This window comes from Grammomys surdaster, unplaced genomic scaffold, assembly GCF_004785775.1.
Source record: "Grammomys surdaster isolate TR1022 unplaced genomic scaffold, NIH_TR_1.0 66, whole genome shotgun sequence".
Taxonomy (NCBI): domain Eukaryota; kingdom Metazoa; phylum Chordata; class Mammalia; order Rodentia; family Muridae; genus Grammomys; species Grammomys surdaster.
Window position 1 is genome coordinate 12389753 of NW_021604568.1, and position 23392 is coordinate 12413144.

Sequence of the window (23392 nt, forward strand, 5' to 3'; positions counted from 1 at the left end):
GGCACATGTGCACACAAGCACACACACAGAGAGAGGACATAGGTTGATATCTCCCTGCCTCAGTCTTTTTATACAGAGCCTCTCACTGAACTCATTGGTTGTCAACCATCAGGGATCACCCAGTCTCTGCCCCCCGGGTTGGAACTGCAGGCACATCCTGCCCAGCCGGGCTTTTAATGTGAGTTCTAAGGCTCCAAACTCAGATCCTGGGGCTTGTAGCTGGAAGCTCTTTACTGACAGCCGTTGCCCCACCCCTTGTTCTGACTTGCTACATTTTCTCCTGTCTTTTACTGTTGCTTAAGACACTGTCGGCTTTGCACCTTCATTCTTGGATCCTTGTGAGCCTGTGGCTCTGACATGTTTTCCATCTGTGTTTACCGAATATCCCCGAGCTGTATCCCATGAGTGGCTTATAATTCTGCAGTTTGCAAATACTTCTAACTTCTCACCTCCATCAGTGTCATCTATTTGGGTCTATCCTCAGCTGTGTGTCCTCTTTGGGTCTATCCTTGGCAATGTCTCCTATTCAGGTCTATCCTCAGCAGTTTCTCTTTGCTGAAGGGCTTTGCCAGGCTGGTTTTCAGGTTTCTGGCTGCAGCAGCTCTTGCCTCTCTTCCACAAAAACCCACACACCACAGTAATGTGCAACTGTTCCTTGTTTTGATCACACCTCTCAAAACAGCTCTTGGAGATGAGTTCCTTCTGTTTCCAGGCTGGTTGAACACCTGGCCGCCTCCTCCATCTTCCTCCAGCACAGACTGGAGAGAACAGCTGTGCTGCTCCTGGTGGACGTCACCTGTTTGCTGGAAATCTTATCCCTGCCTCTCAGTTTTGCTATTCCAGCTTCTCTGTTTCTATAGTGATTTGGACAGATTCGAGACTACGGCAAAAGTCAGAACCTACATTTTTAACTCTAGATCCTGTGCATTTCTTGTCTCTTTGGGTTTTATGTTTGATTTGGTGGGGGTTTTTTCCCCTTGGTTTTGCTTGGTTTGCTTTTGTGAGTTTTCTTGGTTTTGGTTTGGTTTGGTTTGGTTTTACTGTTTTGAGACAGAATAATTTTACATAGTTCTGAGTGTCCTGGAACTCACTAATAGTAGACCAAGCTGGCCTTGAACTTACCAAGGTCACCTGCCTCTGCCTCCCCAGAACTGAGATTAAAGATGTGTGCCACCACACCCCACTTTCCTATGAGTTTCTTAATGTCCTATTCTGACCAGCTAGTGACCACAGCATGGGCTTTAAAACTGCCCATCAGGAGCTGAGGAGGTTGCTCAGTTGGTAGAGTTTGCTGTTACAAGCATGTGGACCTGAGGTTGAATTTCCAAGACTCATAAAAAGCCAGGCATGGCAGTACATGTAATCCCTGAACTGAGAAGCAGGGACAGAAGATCCCTTGGGGTGGCTGACCACCCAGTCTAGTGAAACCAGTGAGGCTCAAGGAGACCCTGTCTCAAAGACTACTGTGGAAGATTATAGAGGGTATCCATCAGACAATGACCACTGGCTTCCACAGAACACACCTATACATACGCATGAGTGCACACACATAAAAAAATAGAAACCGTCACATACCTACTCTCCCGAGTTCTTCCAGAACCAATACTAATCTCCCCAGATGCAAAGTGCTCAAACACTGAGAAAGGAAAGACACTTTATGCTGAGTCTCTAGGTCACAAAAAACTCCCAACAGCTTGAGACACCCTAAACTACCACCTGCCTCCAAGTCACTTTCACAGCCCAGAGTTTGTCTGATGAGAAACAAGTGAAGGATGCTGCTTGGCAGTTAAACAGCAGCCAAGTTCCTGGACCAGAGATCATGGGATGGGGAGGGGACTGTCTCCCAGGTGCCAGCATCACAGAAGCACCAGACTGAAAAGCACCCCAGAGGCCAGCCCCTGGGGGGCGGAGGGGAGTCCCAATATAGAAGCCCTGCAACTGCACCAACCCTACATCTTCATTGCCTTGTACATAAAACTTGACCAGAGAGCAGAGCAGGCAAGGCAGAGATGAGCCAGGTTCCTTGGAATTCGTAATGTAGCAATAAGGCTGGTTTTCCACTCAATATCTATCTCGTATGTAAACCAATTCTTTTGTTCTACACTTTCTCTCTCACCACCCTCCCCCAAGCTCTGGCATGTAAAGGTGTGTCCCAGGGCTGCCTACTCTAGGTCTCATAGGCTTAATGCTAAGACGCCAGTGACAGTGCGCAGGCAGGAGGCTCCAGGCACCTGGCACCTGTCAGTGTGGCTGAAGCCAATTAAGTCAAACTGCTCTGAGGCTGCTTTGGGAAGCGACAGGCTTCACAGCCTGATGCAGGGCTGATGGAGCTGCCGTCACACTTGAGTTATGGTCTGTTTGAACTTGAAATCAACTTGTGATTCACAGTTCCCATTTCTATAGCTAAGGAAGCTTTCAGGGTCTCAGGAGACGACAGTCAAGTCCTAAGGGTATGTATGTTTCCTGCCTTCCTTCCAGAGGGATGATGGATAAGAAACAAGTCTAATCTGTTCTATCCTTCAGGGAGAAAATTCTCCCCTAAGTCTCACTTTATGGTACATATTAGAAATACGATCAAGCGTGGGTTAAAGACAGCTAAGAAATCATCTTCAGAGGATCAGAATGTGTCCTGCTATTCCTTGGCAAGCATCCTCTCTATACTTTTCTGACCTTGTTACAAAATAACCTGAGGAGCAGATCTTGCTCCCACCACAGGGCAGGTTGGAATCAAGAACTCTTAGGGAAACAAAGTAGACCATGCTGGCTAGTTTGTGGTACCCTGGGCTCACTCTTCTAATAAAACCTGTCCTCGCTAACCTTGCTTTGAGGAATAGCAAGTAGACTTATATTTGCTCATCTGTCAAAGTCAGTCGAATTAAAGGCACGGTTTAATACCGAAAGACTTGTGGGATGATAAGTAGGGAACAGTGAGATTCTGTCTTCTCCCCTACACAACACATAAATGGCTCAATGCATCTGATCCGTGGCCTGCTGTAAAGGTAAAAAGGAATCATCGGTAACAAAAGGAGGGAGGCCCCAAGGAGGGGCTCTGAACTCAACTTCCAAGAAAAGGAGCTCAAAACACACAAGGAAACGGAAAGTCTGATACTTTCAAAGGAAAAAAAATACACAAAAAAACTAACAAAATCTGAACAGAAAAGCTGGATGGTCTACAAGCTGCCTTTAAAACGAAGGCCTTGCGATGGTAGGAGAGGTCAAGGAACCTGTAGAAAGTCACAAACATGCTTGAACAAAATGCAAGCAGCAACACAGAAAACGGAAAGAAACAAAAACAAATTCTGGAGCTGAACATCGTAGCAGCTAAATGAAACTAGTGGGATTCAAAGCTGCATTTGAGCAGACAGGAAGGGAAAGGAAATGGGAATCTGCGAGTCTGAGGAACGGAAAGAGGAACCTACGGAACACCATCCATCCATCCCCGAAGATAGCAGCAGAGGGAATATTTGAAGAAATGGTGTTTAGTAAATTCCCCAACTTAAAGACATTAATATAAATCTAAGATTAGCAATATAATCTAAGAAGTTAATAAATTCCAGTAAGGTTCACTCTCACTACAACACATTATCAAACTTCCAGAAGTTTATCTTTCCAAAGACCAGAAATCAGTGGAAATCTGACTTATCAGCTATGAGGAACCTTCAGAATGATTAGCTGTACATTTCTCAGGAGAAACGTTTGAAGCCGGAAGGCAGTGAACCAACATATCCTAAATCCTAAGAGAGTCAATCTTGGAACTAACGCCCACAAAAGCTGTTCTTTAAAAGTAAAGGAGAAATTAAGGCATCCCCCAGGTTTAAACAGAGAGAGTCACAAGCAATACCTAAAGGACCCTGAAGATATAATGAAAGGACAGGAAAGCAACCAGATGCCATGAGAAAATTAAAGAACTCGGTGAGATGCACAGGCAACTGTAAAAGTTGGTGTTACTGTAACAATGGTTTGATTTCATTTTTTTCTACATTACTTAGACTATGTTTTTCTTTTGTTTTGTTTTGTTCTTTTAATTATCAGTCTGATGCACAAGACTGTGTCTGCATACACAGGGCCTGCACAGCTTCAAGGCCTATGAGGTCACAGCACCTGCCGGTGCCCCCACACTCTTTCTTGGTTCCTCTTGAGGTAGTGGAGGGGGAAGAGCATCAGTGGGGACAAGAGAACAATGTGTAGAATGCTGAGGGAAAGAGAGAAAAAGAAGCTGCAGAGGGGGCAGAAGGAGCAGGCAGCCTTCTCCTTACCATGGGACAGAACGGGTCTTTTCTTACAGCAAGGCAGGCTTAGTCTTACTACAGAGAACAAAGCTGTCTTCTTACAGACTTGGGTTTAACTCATTTAGCAATAAAAGGGTAGAGGCTTTTTCTTTCTCTATGTAATAAAGATTGGAGCTCATTTCTTATTCTGCATATTGTTCTCTTAATTGTTTAAGTTGCCTTTAGTTTCTGACTTATTCCACTCTGCAGTCTCCTTCTAATCTTGCTCTCTCCTCTTGCTCTGATGCAACAATGCTCTTGCTCGTGATGCCTTCCTCCCAATATTTGCTCCCAAATGCTATCTCTCTCCAATGTTGAGCTTGCCGATGCTATGTCTTCCAATGTAATGTTTCCCAGACATTTGTACCTTTTCTAGAGCAGATCACACTTTTCCAAGCCTCCCTTTTTTTTTTTTACAAAAGTTCACTAGAAGCTCAAACATATATTCAAGTCAAAATTGAATAAGAAGTATACAAGAGAGAATGTTTACATGCATACCCATTGAGTAATTATCTGGCTAGACATCTGTCACTAGTTCAACAGGTTCATTGAAAGTTAAAAACCAGCCGGGCGGTGGTGGCGCACACCTTTAATCCCAGCACTTGGGAGGGAGAGGCAGGCGGATTTCTGAGTTCCAGGCCAGCCTGGTCTACAGACTGAGTTCCAGGACAGCCAGGCCTACACAGAGAAACTCTGTCTCAAAAAAACAAAAAAAAAAGTTAAAAACCATAGTTTTTGTGACTAAGTTATTAGTGAAGTTTCATAGAGATAAACCCAATCAGTATTTTATCTTCTGTCCTTGCTCCTACAGTAAATCCTTAGTTCCCTTTTAATGACCTTTGCTTAATGGTTTTACAACCTCTTGGAATGTGCCCTGAGTTGTAGATGCCTGCTTGCTATCTCAGAAGCAATTAACTCGTGACACTTGAAGACTGGCAGAATTTTCACTGCAGTTTTGATTACCAAAAAAGGGCTTAATAACAGTCCTATTATAAAAGAGCTTAATAATTACTTATATAATTTTAGGAATTCTTATAGGATCATCATTAAGAATTAAAAAAAAAAACCTATTTCTCTACATAGCATCATTGTTCTTCAGAGATCTGCTCAAAAGAGTGGGCAAATACCTAGTAATTGTTATATGTATTTAATAACAGGAAAAAGTATATTAATAGCAGGAATATTTCCAAAAATGTACTCTTCTCAGCCTTGTCTGGAGAAGCAAATTCATCATAGCTTTAACAGTCCATGGTGGAACCATCTCACCTGCTAGTTTTTAGCTTCTCCTTGAGGGCTCTTGGCAAGAACCAAAAGGAGGGAGTAGACATTTCCTCCCCAACCGTCACCCTCCAACCAGGAAGCTAAATACACGTGATACAAACCGGAAAAGGAATATTCAGCGTCCCCCAATGGAGTCTCCCTGGGTATAGCAACCACTCCAGGGGGAGCCTGATACCCAGGAGCCACTGGCCAACACAAACAGTATTCTGTAGACTTTCAGTATCATTTTGGTTTGGGCATTTTTTGCCTTATTGTTCTTTTGTTTGTCTGCTTGCCATCTTTGTGGGTTTGTTTTTGTTTTATTTTGTTTTTTTTGGAGGGGGTTGTTTTGTGTGTTTCTTGGCTAGTAGCCTAACTTACTAGGACACAGCACCTTGGAGAAAGAAGCAGACAAAACAAAGCCGAGTTTTGATGGTTTTATTCACTGATCATAGGAGGGTCTCATGAACATCAAGGTGACCGTGACTTAGGTACTAGCACCTGTAACGAGACCATCGCAGAGCAGTCAGTGTTGGCCATCACTGGCCAGAGGGCTCGGGTGTCTCCCCCTTGTCAAGTCTTCAGCTTTGTGGGGACCCTCCTTCTGGTGTAGCAGTTTTATTCCTGGCTCATTCTCAACAATTAAAAATTCATAAAAGACTGTTTGCAAGAAAATATCAAAGTAGGTAAGAAGAGTTTCAACTCTTCTTAGTGTCTAAAAGTAAAAAGGGGAGTCGGGGAGGAGGAGGTGAGGAGAAAGAAGTCAGGGGTCTGCCTTGTGTCTTCCTTCCCCCAGAGCATCCTACAAAAAACAAATGCTAGGCGACATCAATGCTGCCTGGAGATAGGCTCTGTCTCTCTGAGGAGCCACTCGAGAGCTTCCTGGCGGCCCTGGGTCTGCAGCTCCTTCCCAACCACGTCCCTGCAGGTCTGGTGGTAGCTGTTGAGCCAGTCACACTGCAGGGGGAGAAAGAAGGATACCACACTGTTACAGAAAAGCTGCACAGGCCAACAGTGAGGGGCCCAGGTGCCACAGCCACAGCTGAGAGTAAAGATGCACACAACACCTTGTCCTCTTGCTCCTGGATCCCTGACGTCTACTTCCCTGGGAAAATCCCCTAGCAATTTCATCCTTGGCTCATTCTCAACAATTAAGACTTCATAAAAGACTGTTTTCAAGAAAATATCCAAGTGGGTAAGAAGAGTTTCAGTTCTTAGTGTCTAAAAGTAAAAAGAGGAGTGGAGGAGGAGGAGGTGAGGAGAAAGGCTGTGTTTCACCAGAAGCTGCTAAGAGTGTAGTGTGCCAACATGAACTAGCAATGACTGTGAGGGAACCAGGAATAACCTGGAGCCACACAAGGCTCTAGGCTTCCCCGTGTGCAGGGTTCCCCCATGTGCAGGGCTCCCCCACCCCATGGACATCTGGAAGCCACACCCACTGGTAATTACAAGAGAAGGGGTCATCACTAAGCTAAGAGAGCCTTACCAGGCCACTGGACTCATTCCCTTAACCGTGAACTACCCTTAGGATAGTGGCAGATCTAACCAAGCCCCAGGGTTGTAAAGACGCCTGCTGAGACCAGATGCTCTTCAGCTTCCTGCCCTAGATCCACTAAAGCTGAATGAACAACGATCACCCCAGCCCAGCTAGCCCGGATGTGAAGCATTATCTAGAGTGATCACTGCCTATGGTTCTTTACGTCAGGGCTGGAAACAAGCTAGCCTTACAGCCCCTTGTGGAATATGCTACCTCATCCTCCTCCCCTCCCCCCAAAAAAAATTGTAAAAAAGGATTAAAGAGTAGATGCTGACAGAACTTGGTGTCTGGGAACTGATAACTGGTATTAAAAGGTCTGTGGCAGGTACAAAGGGTGAAGAGAAAACAAAATGGTGTGAGGAACGGAGTCCACAGGATGGACTTGACCACACACCTCATGGACCCAGACTGACAAGGCCTTTGGTCTGGCTGTAGCAACTGAGAAGCAAGCTATTCAGGGAGCCTGTGTTATTACAAAGGAGCTAACTTCAGGGAATAGTCTACAGCAGGTGCCTGAGAGAGCCTGCCTGAGAGAGCCTGCCTGAGAGACCAAGACGGGCATATAAACCAAAGGTAGACAGATGAGCTACTGCTGTCAACATGCTCTGACAGAGCCGGGGCCCTAGTGCTGACTGCAAACGTCCCCGCCTCACGCTGGGGAAACGATAACGGCCATGAGGAGCGGCAGTGAGGTAGCACAGGTTAAAGCCAGTGAAGCGCTGTGCATCTGTGTCCGCACCAACACAGCAGAGAGCTGGATGGCTGTCAGCAGTGGATGCAGCTCACTAGTGAAGGTGGTGGCCTGTTGTGACCCTGGGGCCCAGGGACATTCCCAAAGCCCTTTTGAATGAGAAATGAGAGAGAAAGGATACTGCAGAGGGACTCCGGCGGTCCCGTGACCCTGATGTCTGCAGGAGACCAAAGTCACATCAGACTATGGTCCTCTGCTGCCATCTGGTGACAAAAGGTAGACGCACTCAAACAACCCCTAAAGGGACCATCAAGAACAGACTGGTACGAAGTACAATGAGCAAGTATTTTAAAAGTTAACGGAAAAACCTTGTCGTGTGCTATTATCATTCCTTCAGAAAAAAATGGTGTCCTAGCCTACAAAGCGCTTTATTAGAAAGGGACTTTGCTAAGACAGTGAGGCAGTATGCTGCCTGCTGTGTCAAACACTGTCTCCATGGAAACTTGCTTCTGACCCAAAGAGGAGTTGTCCCAAATAACTCTTCAGCAACTTGGCCCAGGAAGGTGTGTTAATAGCCACTGGACGTGACAGCCCCCAGTGGCTTATGTCCAGTGTCATCGTGTGGGTTGTGAGTTTTGTTAGCAAAACTGTTGCAGGAAAAACCAGCCCTGCTTAACTTCTCCTGCACACTTCCTGATTCTCATGTGGTCAGGGTGACTGTGTGGCCTACTTACCTGGTCAAAATCTATAGCTCAGGGCTTTCAAGAGTCCCTTGATAAGGATGCTACAAGAGGCGTAGGTCCCTAGGGGACACAGGTTTATAAGTAGGTGGCTCTCACACCAGTGTGTGCTCATGCTCCCTGGCACCCACGGCAACAGTCTGGGAGTGTGAAGGGCTCCTGAGCTGCAGACGGGACTCTTTCCACTGAAGAGATACACAGGACACCAGGCTGCTGCTAGGCATCCTGTTCTAAACCTGTCTACATCTGAACAAAGCCAGATGGCCAGGCCCTGTTAGTGTTCTGTAAACACAAATGCCGGCTGAACCATGGTCACCAATGGTCACACACAGAAGCCCGAGCGCACAGGGAAGCTAAACAGGAAGTGGATGTATTTCCTCTGTAACCCACATGTTAAATGACAAGAGGCTTTTTAGCTGAGTGAATCCCACTCTACAGCCTCTGGAGAGTACCTGAGCCCTTAAGTTCCCTCCTCTTTAGAGCCAAGAAGGCTATCAAATAGGCCCCAGTGAAGATCAGTTGTGTATCCACAAGGGACAGGCCAGCAGCTTACCTCAGGGACCAACTACCTTATTCCTAAAGTGTCTTTTTGTGCTTTTCCTGTCTCGGGTCCCCATCACTCACCTGCTTTTCCCTGGGACTTCTATGTTGCCCTGGAACCTGTGTCCTGGTCTCCAGCTTTCCTGATTCAAACCTGCTTTGTCTCTGCCTGGCTAATTGTTCCCGCCCTGTCCAGGTCCGAGTTTCCATCCTGGCCTTGAACACCTGCCTCATCCCTTACTCTGGGACTTTGTCACTTATTCAGCCTCAAGGGCTTGATACCGCTCATCCTGTGAGCCTGGTCAGGGAACACTGCTGTGCCACACACAGTGACCACGGACAGCAGTAACTGACAGACCAGGAGCACCTCACTCATCTATCAATCTGCACAAATGACATATTCTGCTCCTTGCCTCCTTAATGTTTCCTGCAACACAAGAAAACAATCTGGTGTCTGCAGTGGCCAAGAGACCTGGCTAGAGACTTTTTATAGGGAAGACAAGTGGATCCATGTCTGCTAGAGAGGACTATTACATTTTGATTCTGAAATGCAGGCCATAAGTTCCTACTCTGAGCGTCTGTCCCCAGTGGCATTCATTTCAGAGTCTATGGAACCTTTAGGAGGTGGGACCTACAAACTGATAAGAGCTGATCACTAAGGGCAGGTCTTCAAAGGTCATGGTCTGGTCCCTGGTTCTAGACCCCTCTCACTGTTTCCTGGTCCACTGACATAAAAAACCCCTGCCTCACACTCCTCACGCTCACAGAGCTGTTCTTTCATGTGCTCCCCGCAAAGATGGTCTGAAATCGCCTGAAAGGCAGGCAAAGCAAACCCTTTCCTGTAAGCTGTTTCTGTCAGCTCTTGTGGCAGCTGACACATTTCCTCAGTGCACCTACGCAGGAATGGAGTTGTTTCTCTTGAAAAGCAATGGCCTACTGTGCCTACCCATGAGTCCTTGGGCCCTACAACCTGTGCAATAGGACTACCTCTGCTAAGAGCCCAGCACATTCAGAATGGCTAGTCGAAGAGGAGACTTCGGAAGCAGTTGGCCTCTGAATGGAACTGTGGGAATGGACCACCCCTTCCTAATATTTCCTCCAAACTTCCACCCAAGATTCCCCATTACCTCTTTGTCTGTGAGAGCATCCACGTCGATCATTTTGGTCTGGATGGGAACCAAAGTTAGAGGTTCGAAGGTCAGGCTTCCTCGGTTATTGAAATTATACTGTAGGAGAAGAGAGGAAACACCAGATTACACTCCCCTTAGCCACAGGGAACAGCTGAGTTCCTCCACCAAGCCTGGCACCCCTCAGAGAAGTGTGTTAAGTGGGACCTGACCAGCAGTCATGGGGTACCATCTTCAGACAAGGAGACCTAGAGCAGCAGACGCCACTTCCCACACACTGTTGAGCGCACCCCTGAGTTACCAGGAACCCGCAGCAGTGGTGCTCAGCGCTCCCACTGACAGATCCACAAAGCTAATGTCTGCTGTGACAGAGAAGGGGGGACAGGACATGAGGGTGTCTGGACTCGGGGAATCTCTGGCTTGAGTCCGTAAGATTCTACTGGGGTATTCTACTGAGGTATAAACCATCCAAATCAATAAGCCATGTGACCTATGAGGTCATATTTGCTAAGCTTTTGTTTTTAATTCTGTGTGTGTAAGAGGACAGCTCTCTACCACGTGGGTCCCAGGGATCACACTCAGGTCCCTCTACCCAACCAGCCCAAACCTCAGGCTCTCCCATTCACTGTGCAAGAGTGGTTCATTTTTTTTTCTGTGTTGGGTAGTGCTGTGGCTGGAACTTAGGCCCTTGCTGTGCCTACCCAGGACACAGAGCTGCATCCTCTGCCCCCTTCTTTACAAAGGAAAGAAGCTTCTAGTAAAATCCCTGTTCAGGGTGGGGGGCGGGGAAGAAAGCTCCATTCTGACCCCACCATGGCTCAAAAGCATTCATCTCCCCATAATAACGGCAGGAAACTTTTAAGTAAATAATGTGAACGCTCACCTTGGTCTTCGCAGGGACCACCAGAACAACGTTCTCAATGCGGATCCCAAAGGCCCCATCTTCATAATACCCTGGTTCTAGAACAAACAACTCAAGATGAAAGACAGCCCACACACCCTGAGACGACACCTCCACCCACCCACGAGGAGAGAGAGACGGGGGCTGCTCTACCCTGTCTTCTCCCACGTAGCCCCTCCTGAAGGCATCAGGTTTTATGGTTCTGGAAACTAACCAGAAGGCAGAACACAGTAATGGGGATCTGCTACATGGCACACACTGTATCCACAGGACACAGTGAAGTAGCACGGAGGTCTGTTTACAAACACTGAGCAATAGAACACAGCAGAACACAGCGGGTCTGGCATGACCCTGTACACAGACGAAATGCCTACACATATAAAAGACCATGTTTTTTTAATTTATCCATATCTTACTCTTTCTAAAAATGAGCCCAAATCACCCCGATAATTGAAAAAGGCTGTCATTTCAAGATGACAAGAGAGGGAAGTTATTAACAATTTCCTTTAAGATGACTGAAAAAACAACAAAGAATTACCCTCTGCCCTCTGCCAACGGACACCTACCATCAGTGACGATCATGCCGGCTTCCAAGGGCTCATCAGAGAACGTTTTATAACTGATGCCACAAGGACCTTCGTGAACATTCAAAAAAGACCCAACACCATGTCCTGTTCCGTGCAGGTAATCTAGGCCAGAGTCCCACAGAGCTGACCGGGCAAATGAGTCTAGAAGGTGGCCTGAAAGACAAATGGTATTCACACTTGGTATTCACACAGCACTTTGGAGATTAGGTAGATTATGTTTGGCTTCACAGGGTCAAATAGAAACCAAAGGCAAAGGTTACTAAAGAGTTCAGATTTAAGCCCAGCACAAGGAAGAACTTTCTAACAACAGAAAATATAAGACCCCAGTCAGAGCTCGGTCTGAAGCCAGGTCACTTTCACCAGCCAGCGGTCATTTTCATACCTACTTGCAGTGGACGACACAGCTCTGGGACTTTACTGACACAGAACTACAAGCATGAGATTCTCATCAGGCCACACACAGATTGGTAGGCATGAAAGATGAGAAGACCAAGTCTAAGGACGCTGAGTGCATGCCCATCTGCCAGAGTCAAGGCCTGAGTCTTGCACCTTTCAGTCCAATGCCCCATCCACCAGTACTCAGAGCAGAATACGTCCCAAGTCAGGATCCCAGTAACATAATCCAACAGTGGCCATCGAAGGAGGAGCTGGCCCCACGCTCAAGGCACGCAGGAGGCTACCCTAACTTCCACTGAGGCCCTGAGGCCTTTGTGCCCAATTTACCCCAACACGTGTCAAGCACTTCTGTTAGCAGCTAGAACTGACAATGAAAACCATCTGAAGCCTGGCTCTTGCATCATGGGGGCTGGGTGGGGGTTGGGTAGACAGAGACCCACTCTGTGAAGTTTCCTGTGTATCCTAGCTGGGCCAGAATTGAACTAAGACTGACAAATCAAAATGAAGGATACATTTTTTTTCCACCCAAACTTAGATAAGGTTGAGCTCTGAGCCGGCCACGTGACAGAATGGACCACCTACCTTTGGTTCCCGTCGGGAAAACGGCGGCGCTCACTGCTATGTGGCCTTTCAGTACATATGTGAAGCATTCCTGCCAAGGAAAAGCCAGAAGGCGGTTACAGGAGACAGGTATTCAAACCCTACGGTCTTCTAGCACTTCAGAACAGCCTGCCTGTTAATGTGTCTACTAGTAGTACTACAGAGTGAAGTTCAAAAACAAATCTGAAAACACCTCAACAGCTCACCCACCGATAACTGCCAGAAAATCTTTTAATTAAACTTAAGGCAGTAGCAGAAAGGTGACCTAGCAGGCTTTCACTTCTGCCAAGAAGATGGAGAGACCAGGGAACATTTCTATCACCCCACACACCCCGTATCCACCTCCACAACAGGGGTGCTTGAGCGCCATGCCAGCCACCTTCCATAGATAGGTGCATCTGGCCTGACAGCAGGGCCTCAGTATATGGTCTCCACACCACCACGCTATCATCAAGGTCAGCCCACACAAGGCCAAGCAAGGGCTTGCCAGAGGGGCAAGAAAGGACGGGTGCCCGAGCCCTGCACTTGACCCCAGCAAATGGACCCTACCCCAAGGCCCAAAATCTTCCGGGTAGGGGTGGCTGCAAATGGCAAGGTCACGCCACCAGGTCTGAGAAAGCTACTCGGTATATCTTGTAAAACCCTTCTCCCTCAGATGGTGCTCAGAGCCTCAGCCTGTGCTGGCTAAGGAGACCGACTCATCTCCAGGCTCTCGGCTTACAGCCTCACGTGCAGCCCAGGAGCAAGTCACCACTGTGCCCATGTCTACATAAAAGAAACCTGTTCAAGCCCACAGTCAGGGACAACAGAGATCTAACCGGGGCTCCAGGCCCTGGCAGACCTCTCTACCTCACAGCTCTATGCTACCTTTCTAACTTGTCAGAGCAGAACAAAGTTTCTCGAAAGGGGAGCTGCAAACAGCAATGCTGACCCGGAAACACTAAGGGTAGCTTTCAGAATCCAGTGGAGACTGCCGATAAACCATACATTTCACTACCCACTCCCCTGCAAGAGGAGGCCAGAGCTGTCTGAGGTTAACTTGAGCCGCTCTGACCTTAACAGCATGCTTTTAAACTTTCTACAGACGTCTTACCCTCCGATAATTAATTACACAGATCTCATAAACCCAGTAAGCCTGACTCCATAGAAGTGAGTGTTTTACTGCCCTGCTTATATTTTATTTATTTATGCAACCCCTTGATAAAAGCAATGTTCTTTCTAAGAAGGCAGAGCGAGCCTCGAGATTCTGCTTCACATTACCTTCTCATAGGCAGTAGGGGTCCCAAAGTGCATGGTCCGGGTGACGTCTGTGGTTCCATCCCTGTCAGAGGTAGAGAAAACAGTTTCTCTAGTTAAAATAACCTTTTCTCTGCCACGAAACAGGATGCACGGAGAAACTACACACAGCGCTGACCAGCACAGGCAACACCCGCTTTGGAAAACGGCTTTCCCTCCAAGGATAAGCCGTTTCCTCATGAGCCGTCAGCCCAACTCCCAGACACACACCTCAAGAGGTGTGTCGGTAACATTCACATGTGAATCAACTGTAGCAATGATGGTACAACTCTGTAGGTACATAAAAATTAATTTTACACTTTGGGTGGGTGATGTGTATCTCAATAAAACTGTTAAAAATAAACCAAAGTGTAAATGGCAAACTGGCTTTTACAGGAATGATGCAGCCCTGACAGGCACTGTTCTCGGGCCTTGCAGTGAGGGCTACTCCATGACTCAGCCATCACTGGGTTATGACTAAGGGCAACAGACCAAGTACCAGAGGCTTGGACCAAGTACATGTGGCAAGAAAACCAAAATCCTTTTCGTGCTGCTGGAGAGCAACAGGATTATTGGAAAACCCCGAAACTACCCAGAAGTGCCTCTTCACATACACTAGTTCATACCAAAAATAGAACTTCCAGAATCTTCCTATAAAATTCAGGAAAGACAAAACTTTATAGTATGACCACGTGATCCCCATGTGATCACAAGGCCAGACTGAGGTCACCCGGTCACTAACTAACTTCCATTGCAGTGGGGAAGGGCCTTCTGTACACACAGTATCTATTCTGGTTCCTCCTTGGGTTCAACGAGACCCAGGCGAAGTTCAGTCTTTCTCCTGAGGGGAGAAAACGCTCAAGTGGATGGCTATAAAAACGGCAAGACGATTCAGAAACGGAGAGGCAGGCCATTTCGGATCCATATGTTCAAAACCAACCCTTCCTCCTCAGGCCCCCAGGCAGCGCAAGCAGGAGCTGGCAGACAGCTCTCTGTGGGGGAGCAGAAAGCTTCACAGGACCCCCAAAGCTCACTTTCCCTCAGTTGCTCGGTCCACAGTTCACCCAGCCAAGGACTACAGAGCTCCATCATCCTTCATAGCAGTCACCACTGGGCTCTCTCAACAAGAGGTCAAAAACAAGACAAGACAGCAAACGCCTGTCAGCAGTGGGGGAGGGGTGGGGGAGGGGGAGCGGCTGCGCACGCTCACTAGAACACAGTTTGTCCTCAACCTCTGGCCGATCAACCTCTGGCCGTCCACTCTCAGGTTCTGCAGCAGCCCTGGCTCACTTACTTGTACTGAGCACCGGAGTCAATGAGGTACACTTCGTCCAGGGACAGGGTCCTGTTCGTCTCAGGGACCGGCCTAACAGAGGTAAACAAAATTAGTTATTCCAAAAACGTAATCACTTGGTAAATCTGAGTGGATGAATATTATATACTACTTTTTCTCTCTTTCTTTTTTTCTTCTTTCTTTCTTTCTTTCTTTCTTTCTTTCTTTCTTTCTTTCTTTCTTCCTTTCCTTCTTTTTGGGGGGTGAGGAGTGTTTCAAGACAGGGTTCTTTTATATAGCCCTGGATGTCCTAGAACTTGCTCAGTAGACCAGGCTAGCCTCAAATTCAGAGATCCAACTGTCTCTGCCTCCCCAAATACTGGGATTACAGGCGTGCGCCACTATATCCAGCCTCTGTACATTAGTCCTAAAACATATTTAAGTCTGAAATCATTATGAAAAGAAAAGTTACCCAATAAATTATAAGCATTAAGCTTATACTATTCAAAGACTTTGCATCCTAGCTTGCCAACTAAAAAGGGGAACGGAAGGAGTAACTGCTTGTTTCTAGAACAGAAACAATGTTTGAGAGATGACTTCAAAAGCAAAACAGTAAGGAGGCTGAGGCAGAAGGATTACAAGTTAGGACAGGCCTAAGCTACACAGTGAGGCCCTATCTCAAACAGCAAACAGACAACACACACACACAAAAAAAAAACAGACAGAAAAAGCAATCAGTCTAAGCCTGGGTTCCAGGGACAGGAAGCAATCAGCCAACATCCACGCCAGGCTCACTGGTCTCAGGGATCCAAACCCCGTGCAAACATCTCTATGCGAAGAGATTCCACCTTCCCCTACAGGGAAAGGACTGTGGGACTACTTCTGCTGGGTGGTTCTTCCTGAGAAGGGGCCCGCCTTCCCCAGCCTATATTCTATATTCTAGACAGCAGCACTCTGCTGGGGAACGCCCAGAGGGATGACAGCACTCTAAGTTCACACTCTGTGGGTACCAATCCCTGTCTAGCAATAACAAGACAATCAGATACTGCCCAGGCCTCTAAGCAGACTTCTAACACCCTGTGGTGAAGAGACACCGAAAGAGGAACAAAAGGCTTTGAAATTGCTATTGCTCTAACCATATGAAAAAAATCCACCATGAAATTCATCATCTGAGTGGAACCTTTAGCATCTGTGTGTTGGAACCAGAGTGTTAGTGTGACTGATGTCGGCACATCTGTGACTATCTCCCACACACAGCTCTGAAATGTACCCAAGACCAACAGTTCTAAACGCAGTTATTTAGAGAGAAAGATCCGCCCCAACTGCAGCCCAGAGACAGTGAGCATCCTTTGCATCACTGCACATGGAAGACAAAACAGACAGCACGAAGTGAGCTGGAGAAGGTGACGCCCAGCCGGGCTCAGCAATGTCCCTCAACTCAAGAGTTCAGGGAGCCTCAGCTCTGAGAGTTGGTGGACTCTCACAGATCATGTGGTAAAAAGGAAGAGGAAAAAAAAGAAACCTCTAAACTAGGATGCTGGCTTCAAGCAGGAAGTCAGGGAGAGGTGGCTCTGCTGCCCAGCATCTCCCTGCCGACATCAGTTAGCAGAACATCTTTTAGATGTTGGCAGCGGTGCTTACATTGGACAAATCAGGACATGAAGAAACCTACTGCTACAAGGGAAAGAAAACACTCCAGAATTCCAGTCAAGATACTAGGGTTCTGAGTTTCTGAGCCTCAGAAAGGAAATATGGCCAGGTGTGGTAGCTAATCCCTGTAATCTCAGGCTGAGGCAGGAGGATCATCACAAGGCTGAGGCAAGCCTAGGTTATGTAGTAAGTTCTGGATCAGCCTGAGCTACAGAGTGAGACTCTATCTCAAAACAATAACAGCAAACAAGGAAGAGGGGAATCCTAAAAGGTGGAGACGTGAGGACTCAGAGGCGGCGAGGCCTTTGGCATCTTATCGCCCACTTCAGTCTCCACGGACACACAGGGGTGGGCACGAAGCCTCTGGGAAAACTGTCTCCCCTCAGACTCCCGTGTCGGGGCAGGCACAAGGCCAGGCCCACGCTCCTCTGTCTGCATGCCTTACGCGTAGTGAATGATGGCGCCGTTGGGTCCCGTACTGGAAATCGTTGGGAAGCTCAGGTCCACAAAGTCAACCTGTTGCCTGAACAGAGACAGAGCAGAGTTGCTGGAAGTTCTGCGCTGTGCTGGGCATTAGGGCCCGCCCAGAACACTCCGCTGGCCAAGAATACAGCACAAGGTCCCTGGTCTCCTCAACAAACACTTACCTTCGAAATTCCTCGGCTTTGTCAGCTGCAGAGATCTCCGTTACGCCACCTTTGGGAACCTGCAAGAAAAAAGGATTCATAAATCATCCCCGAGAGAGTCACTTGTGAAGAGACAGGTGAAGGGGGTTCACTAGACAGCTGACTTGTGCTCAATTCTCATCCCCGAAGGCCCACTCTTCAGGATCGTGTGTCTCCTCTCTAACAGGGAGGGAACTCTGGCAGGCTCTCCACACAGCTGTCTAAAGTGGAAGGGTTTCTAGCCACTTAATGTTTCACTGGACTCGTCTGTCGCAGCACTGTATGCCCAAATCTGCCAGAATGCACTGCATCTAAGTTTACAATGTCAAAAGCATCCCCTACTAAAGACAATAGCACTGGAGGAAAAAAGCCGGTTAGTGCAGAGATACCACAGGCCCGTACCAAAGGGGAAAATAAAGAAGACTAAAACAATCGGAAGCAGGAAGAATACGTAAGACAATCTGGCCCCTGGATGCAGTGCAGTCACCACCTGGATCTTTTCTTAAGACAGCGAAGCACATGGCCAATGCTCACACTACACAGTCCCAAGAGTAAAGTAAACAAACCGCAAAAGCCGAGCTGTAGCCACAAGGAAAACAGAATGACTTACAAAGAGCAATGGCTGGAAGCACGGAGGAACCATGGCCACACTAGAAGAAATGAGGATAGTGCCCCCCTTCCGATTCCAGCAGCTCCTCCTTGTTTAAAGGGAGGAGCGAGTCTATTTAAAGGAAGTGAAAACAAACTAACCTCATGTCAACTCCAGGTATTAGGGGGTGGGGAGGAGAATTAATGGCCAAGCATCAATTTAATATAAAAAGTCTTATGGCTTAAAGTTCAAACAACATGCACCCACAGAACTTCCTCTCAGCACGCGCAGCTGGCCTGTGACTCAGGAGGCCACCTTCCCTATTCCCCTTCTTTGTCACTCTCTACCACACAGAGCCACGGTGAGTTTCTTTCTTTCTCACAGGATTTATCGATATACGTATGCACAAAGTTATAGAACACAGTGCGATAGAAAACAGTAAGATCAGGCAGAAGCTTTAGGTCACAAGGGTCCAGGGAGGCCACAGCTGTGCCACGGAGTGCTGGCATCACAGTCTTTTACAGCTATGTGTTCAAGGAAGATCAGGACCAACCTCTTGCTCCAGCCAGTTGAAGAGTTCGCAGAGGGCAACGGCATCTTTAATCTGTGAAAACCACAGAGCTCCGGTAATGAGATTCAGGTCTCAGTCCCGTGGCCACACACAGAGACACACACAGACACACAGACACACACACACCGCCCCACCCCTGCCCCAGGGCTTGGTCCCAGCAACTGGTGGAGTTCTTGGAAGCCCTCTGTAGCACTTCCCACTACTGGATGAGAAGGCTGCCCAGCTATTCATCCGCTGAGGCTCAGTCAGGAGGGGCTCCACTGGAGCACACTGGCAGCTCCTCTAACCAGTGAACTCCCACCCTGCACGGGCCAGGAACGACAGACTGTGGTCAGCCTCTGTCAACCTCACATCTTGCTGCCTCACCGTCTGCCTATTTCTTATTCTTTCTCATTACACCACAGCCCCACTACCCTGTACACTGTCACCATCGATGGGTGCGTGTGTGCGTGTGTGCGTGCAACATTTTAGGTGTTTTGCTTGCACAGGTGGCTATGCACCAGGAATGCCTCATGCCCACAAAGGTGAGACGGTGGACTCAGATCTTCTGGGACTAGAATTACAGACAGTTGTGAGATGGCATATGTGCTGGGGATTGAACCTGTGTCCACCAGAAGAGCAGCCAGTGCTCTTAACCACTGAGCCATCTCTTTGGCCCGGTTTCTTTGTATTTTGTGTTATACTTCACAAAATCTTAATACATCCAATTTTATTGTTTTTCTTTTTTGAAACAGGTCCCACTATATACCTGATACTCAAATTCACAATCTTCCTGCCTTAGACTTACAAGAAGCTAGGATTTCAGGCCTACATGCCCAACATACTAATTTCATTCTCCCACTGACTCTGGAAGACCAGAGGACATAGGTGCAGGGCCAGAGAGGAGGAGAGAGCTGGCTCCTTCTGGCCACCCCCACCCTGTTTCCCACACCAGTGGCTCTACTCACGTGAGCCCGCCTCATGCCTTCTGACTCTGCTGTGTTCTTCACGGCTTTGGCAAGGCAGATGGGTGTGTAAGGCATACAGCAGCGATGATCCTGAGGCAAAGCACAGACGGTGAGAAACAGCCTGCTCAGCGGCCAGAAAGACGCGCACTCTGAGGCAAACCATTTGAAGGGTTGCTGGTTGGAACTCAGCACCTGTCCCCTGCAGTTGATGCTCGGAGCATGTTCAGCACAGCTTGAGTTCACCCAACGCAAGTTAAATACATCAAGTGACACAGCCTCCTCTAAGTCTCGCTCTCTGATGCTTCCCGTCTGGCACAGCATAGGTCTGCTTTTACAAGCCTTGTAGCTATGGCAGGAGTTCACCATCCTCTCAGAGCTAACCAAAACAACTCTACCTCTGAAAAAAGGAACGGAGGTTGTGGGGGGGGGATGGGGGGTTGACCTGCAAAAAGAGGGTTCCTGCTCTCTCCCCACTTCTCTCCGTGATCACCCTCAGCAGCTGCCTCAACTTAGAGACTGAAGGCCTGACCCTTCCCAGGGGCAGAATAAATCAGTGCCCAGCCCTGTGTGAGTGCAAAGGGGTTCAGCACACCCGACACTGACTCAGAGCTTCTCAAACTGTGCACATTCTCCGGCCCTCCACCCCCCACACTCCTCACGTAGGGAAAGCAAGAGTGCTCTGAGTGACTGAGCAGTAGGCTGAGAGAGTGTCACAGCAGCAGAGATGCTGATGAGCACTTACCAACCAAGGGCCCAGCCCAACAGTAGAAAAACCCCAATGAAGGAGTCTGGGCTCAGGTCCTGCACGGAGTCTAACTAAAGTGGATCAACAGGTGTTGGCTTCTTACCCTGGCCCAGCAAGGCCTTGTGAAGGGCAAGGCTGTCACTACCACATGATCCTAAGACAAATCCTCCACTCCCCAGTCTCTCTGGGCCCCAAACCTCCAATTCTCAAACACAGGGAAAGAGATGTAGCGTGTGCTGGGAAGTGTACCCCAAACTGCAAGTTCCTGTGTGCCTTCACATGGCTGTCTAGCACCTACATGAACCTTACTCTTTCCGTACTGTATCTGAAAGCGTTTTCAGGCTCTCCTTAGAGCTTCTTTCTTGGCACACTGACTGCTGTTAAGACAGAGCTATGAAAATAAGCCTAAGTATTAGTGAGGTGCCACTCAGGACCACCTTTCCCAGCACAGCCCGGAGCCGTGGACCTGAGGGTTTAAAGAGGATCCACTCTAGGATCCAGCTCTGGGCTCAGCCAGAGACCACAGGTCAGACCCCAGCTCTCTACAGCATCAGAACCACAGAGGCGCTAGCCCCATTCAGACAGGGCAGACTGAGGCCACTCACCTTGGGGATGGCCTCGCTCACGGCATAGCTGGCTTTGTCACTGACCCACACTTTCTCCCTCGGGGCCAGGTCAGCACACAGGGTCTTGAGCTCACTCAGGATGGACTTGTAAGGCAGCACCTGGATTTTATACTCTGCCTCCAGGCCCAGGTCCAGGAGCAGGTGCTGCTTCACAGCAGGCGTGTCAATGCGGTCTCCATCGATGAAGAGCCTGCCGGCCGGGGGTGGAGCACAGGAAAGGGGGGCACATGAGTAGGAGAACACGCAAGGCTCACCTCACTCGCACTTTCTGGGGATTCCTCCTCGCACCCCACCCCCGCTCACCACGAGGCTCACCTTTTGATTCGATATGCTTTTTTTTTCTCTAAACATCTCCTCTTACACGCCTAGGATAGCCCTTCCTATGCACACATATCCATACCTAACGGGCTGGTCCCGCACTTATGTGCCTGAATCCTTCAGGGAAAGGAGAGCTCAGCTTCTCAGCTAGAACCCAGGACCCCGCCATTCACGCTAGCATCTAACACTCGCCCCAACAGAGTTTACAGTCAATAAGTGGGATGCCCAGATATCAGCAAGGCACCATGATAAATACATGTAAGAGTGTTATGATAAAACCCACTATTTTATACATTAAGTAAAAAAAATAAAAATGGAAAGAAGAAAGAATGGTTTTGTTGTTGTTGCTGCTGCTGCTGCTGCTGCTGGTGGTGGTTGGTTGGTTGGTTGGTTGGTTGGTTGGTGCTTTTTTGAGACAGGGCCTCCCTTTGTAACACCGGCTGTCCTAAAACTATGTAGACCATGCTGACCTCAAACTCACAGACACCTGCCTGCCTCTGCCTCTGCCTCCTGAGAACTGGAATTAAAGATGTGTGCAGACACACCTGGCTCCTGCCCTAGATAAGTTTTAACTGTCAACTTGACACAGCCTGCCACCATCTGAGAAGTGCAAATGAGCTGAAAGACTGTCCAAAAAGATTGGCCAGTGGGCAAATCTCTGGGAAATTGTCTTGGTTTTCAACTGATACAGGAGGGCCCAGTCCACTGCAGGTGGCACCATTCCCTAGGAAGGTGATTCTGTGCTGTATAAGAAAGCCAGCTAAGCAAGGCCCTGCTTCATGCTCCTGTTTGAGTTCCTGCCCTGGTTCCCCTCAACAATGGACTGTGACATAGAAGTGTAAGTCAAGTTCATTCTTTGCTCCCCTAAGTTAGTTCTAGTCAGAGTGCTCTATCACAAGAGAAAAGAATTCCATCAATAGAAAGACGATGAGGGAAGCCTGAAAGCCGCGCTCTTGAGTGATACAACTGGCAAGTCAACAGAGCAGAGCGTAGACCAGGACTCCCCATATCACTGCTGACCTTTGAGATACCTGGGGTCCAGAACCACACGGCCGAGCCTATACCACTCCCTCCACACTGCCTTCTGGGAAACCTGAGACCTGTGTGGCCCGGGCAAGATCACACAGCAGGGACCTCCCGAAGAGCCTCCTACTGGCTGTGTCCTGATAGTCTCGTGTTACTATAAATACTTCTGTAGATTTCAAGACACTTAGAGGTTTAGAGGGAAGGCGGGATAAAAATAAACAGCTGTTAGGGCAAGCAAGGACAAAGGGACAAAGGGTGAGCTCCAGAGTGGGAAAGCAGCGATAGCAACAGTGGGGTGAGGATGAGGAAGGGAAGCCTGGGCCCTCAGAGCTGGGCGGCGTCTGGGTGGGAGAGAACACTTACAAGATCGTCTCTAGTCCTACGACCGCGTAGGAGAAAAACACCGGGTTGTGCTCCACGTCCGACCCTCGGAGATTGAAGAGCCCTAAAAGGGAAAGCATGCTCTTAAAAACGGTTCCTTCCGGCTGCCTGGCTCCCTGGTCAAGCTTAACAGGTACCTTTTGGGGGAGGGAAGAGTTTCTGCTTAGAATGCAGCTCCTATCAAAAAGGAGGGACCTTACACAGGGTTCCACGACGGAGCTGCAACTGCTGGTGTCTGCCACCTGATGGCACCAGAACTGTTTCCTAGTTGGCCATATTGCAAGCTGAGGAGGGAGTAGGATCAAAAACAAAAAACAAAAAAAAACATAACCAGTGTCCCCCTAAGAGCTGAAATTGCTAACCTACTTGTGGGAAACTGCCAAGCTCAGCGCTGCTGTCTACAAACTCTGGCACCCCCAAATATAAGGAGGACACACCTTCTCTCTATTCCAAGGCAAAGACTTAGGACAGAAAGACCCTGCTGAGCTCCGTGGACACAGAGCTCCTAATCGGAGCAGAAGTGGTGCGTCATGAGCCTGTGGCTCAGCCACAGTGGGCTTTACTGGGCTGGGTGGAGGCCCTGCCCTGAGCCAGGGGCCAGAGTCTGATGAGGTCACGGAACACTTGAGGAGCCTGATGGACAAGCAGACAGTCCAGCTCTGGTCCTGATGGACAAGCA

The 23392-nt window shown here is 48.3% G+C and overlaps 1 protein-coding gene across 2 annotated transcripts in view; it reads right to left on the minus strand.

Annotated features, from left to right (window-relative positions):
- Positions 1–5949: 5949 nt before the first annotated feature.
- Positions 5950–23392, minus strand: part of Xpnpep1 (X-prolyl aminopeptidase 1) — a 48049-nt gene continuing 30606 nt past the window's right edge. For both annotated transcript variants that reach the window (XM_028773728.1, XM_028773738.1), the window contains 13 exons: positions 22696–22777; positions 20968–21178; positions 19618–19707; positions 18653–18703; positions 17493–17551; positions 17291–17368; positions 15217–15288; positions 13908–13968; positions 12630–12699; positions 11631–11804; positions 11047–11123; positions 10164–10262; positions 5950–6485 (listed from right to left, as the gene is read on the minus strand). In XM_028773728.1, coding sequence (XP_028629561.1) covers positions 6357–6485; positions 10164–10262; positions 11047–11123; positions 11631–11804; positions 12630–12699; positions 13908–13968; positions 15217–15288; positions 17291–17368; positions 17493–17551; positions 18653–18703; positions 19618–19707; positions 20968–21178; positions 22696–22777 — 1253 coding nt within the window. In that variant the 3' untranslated portion in view covers positions 5950–6356. The remainder of the gene's footprint in view (positions 6486–10163; positions 10263–11046; positions 11124–11630; positions 11805–12629; positions 12700–13907; positions 13969–15216; positions 15289–17290; positions 17369–17492; positions 17552–18652; positions 18704–19617; positions 19708–20967; positions 21179–22695; positions 22778–23392) is intronic.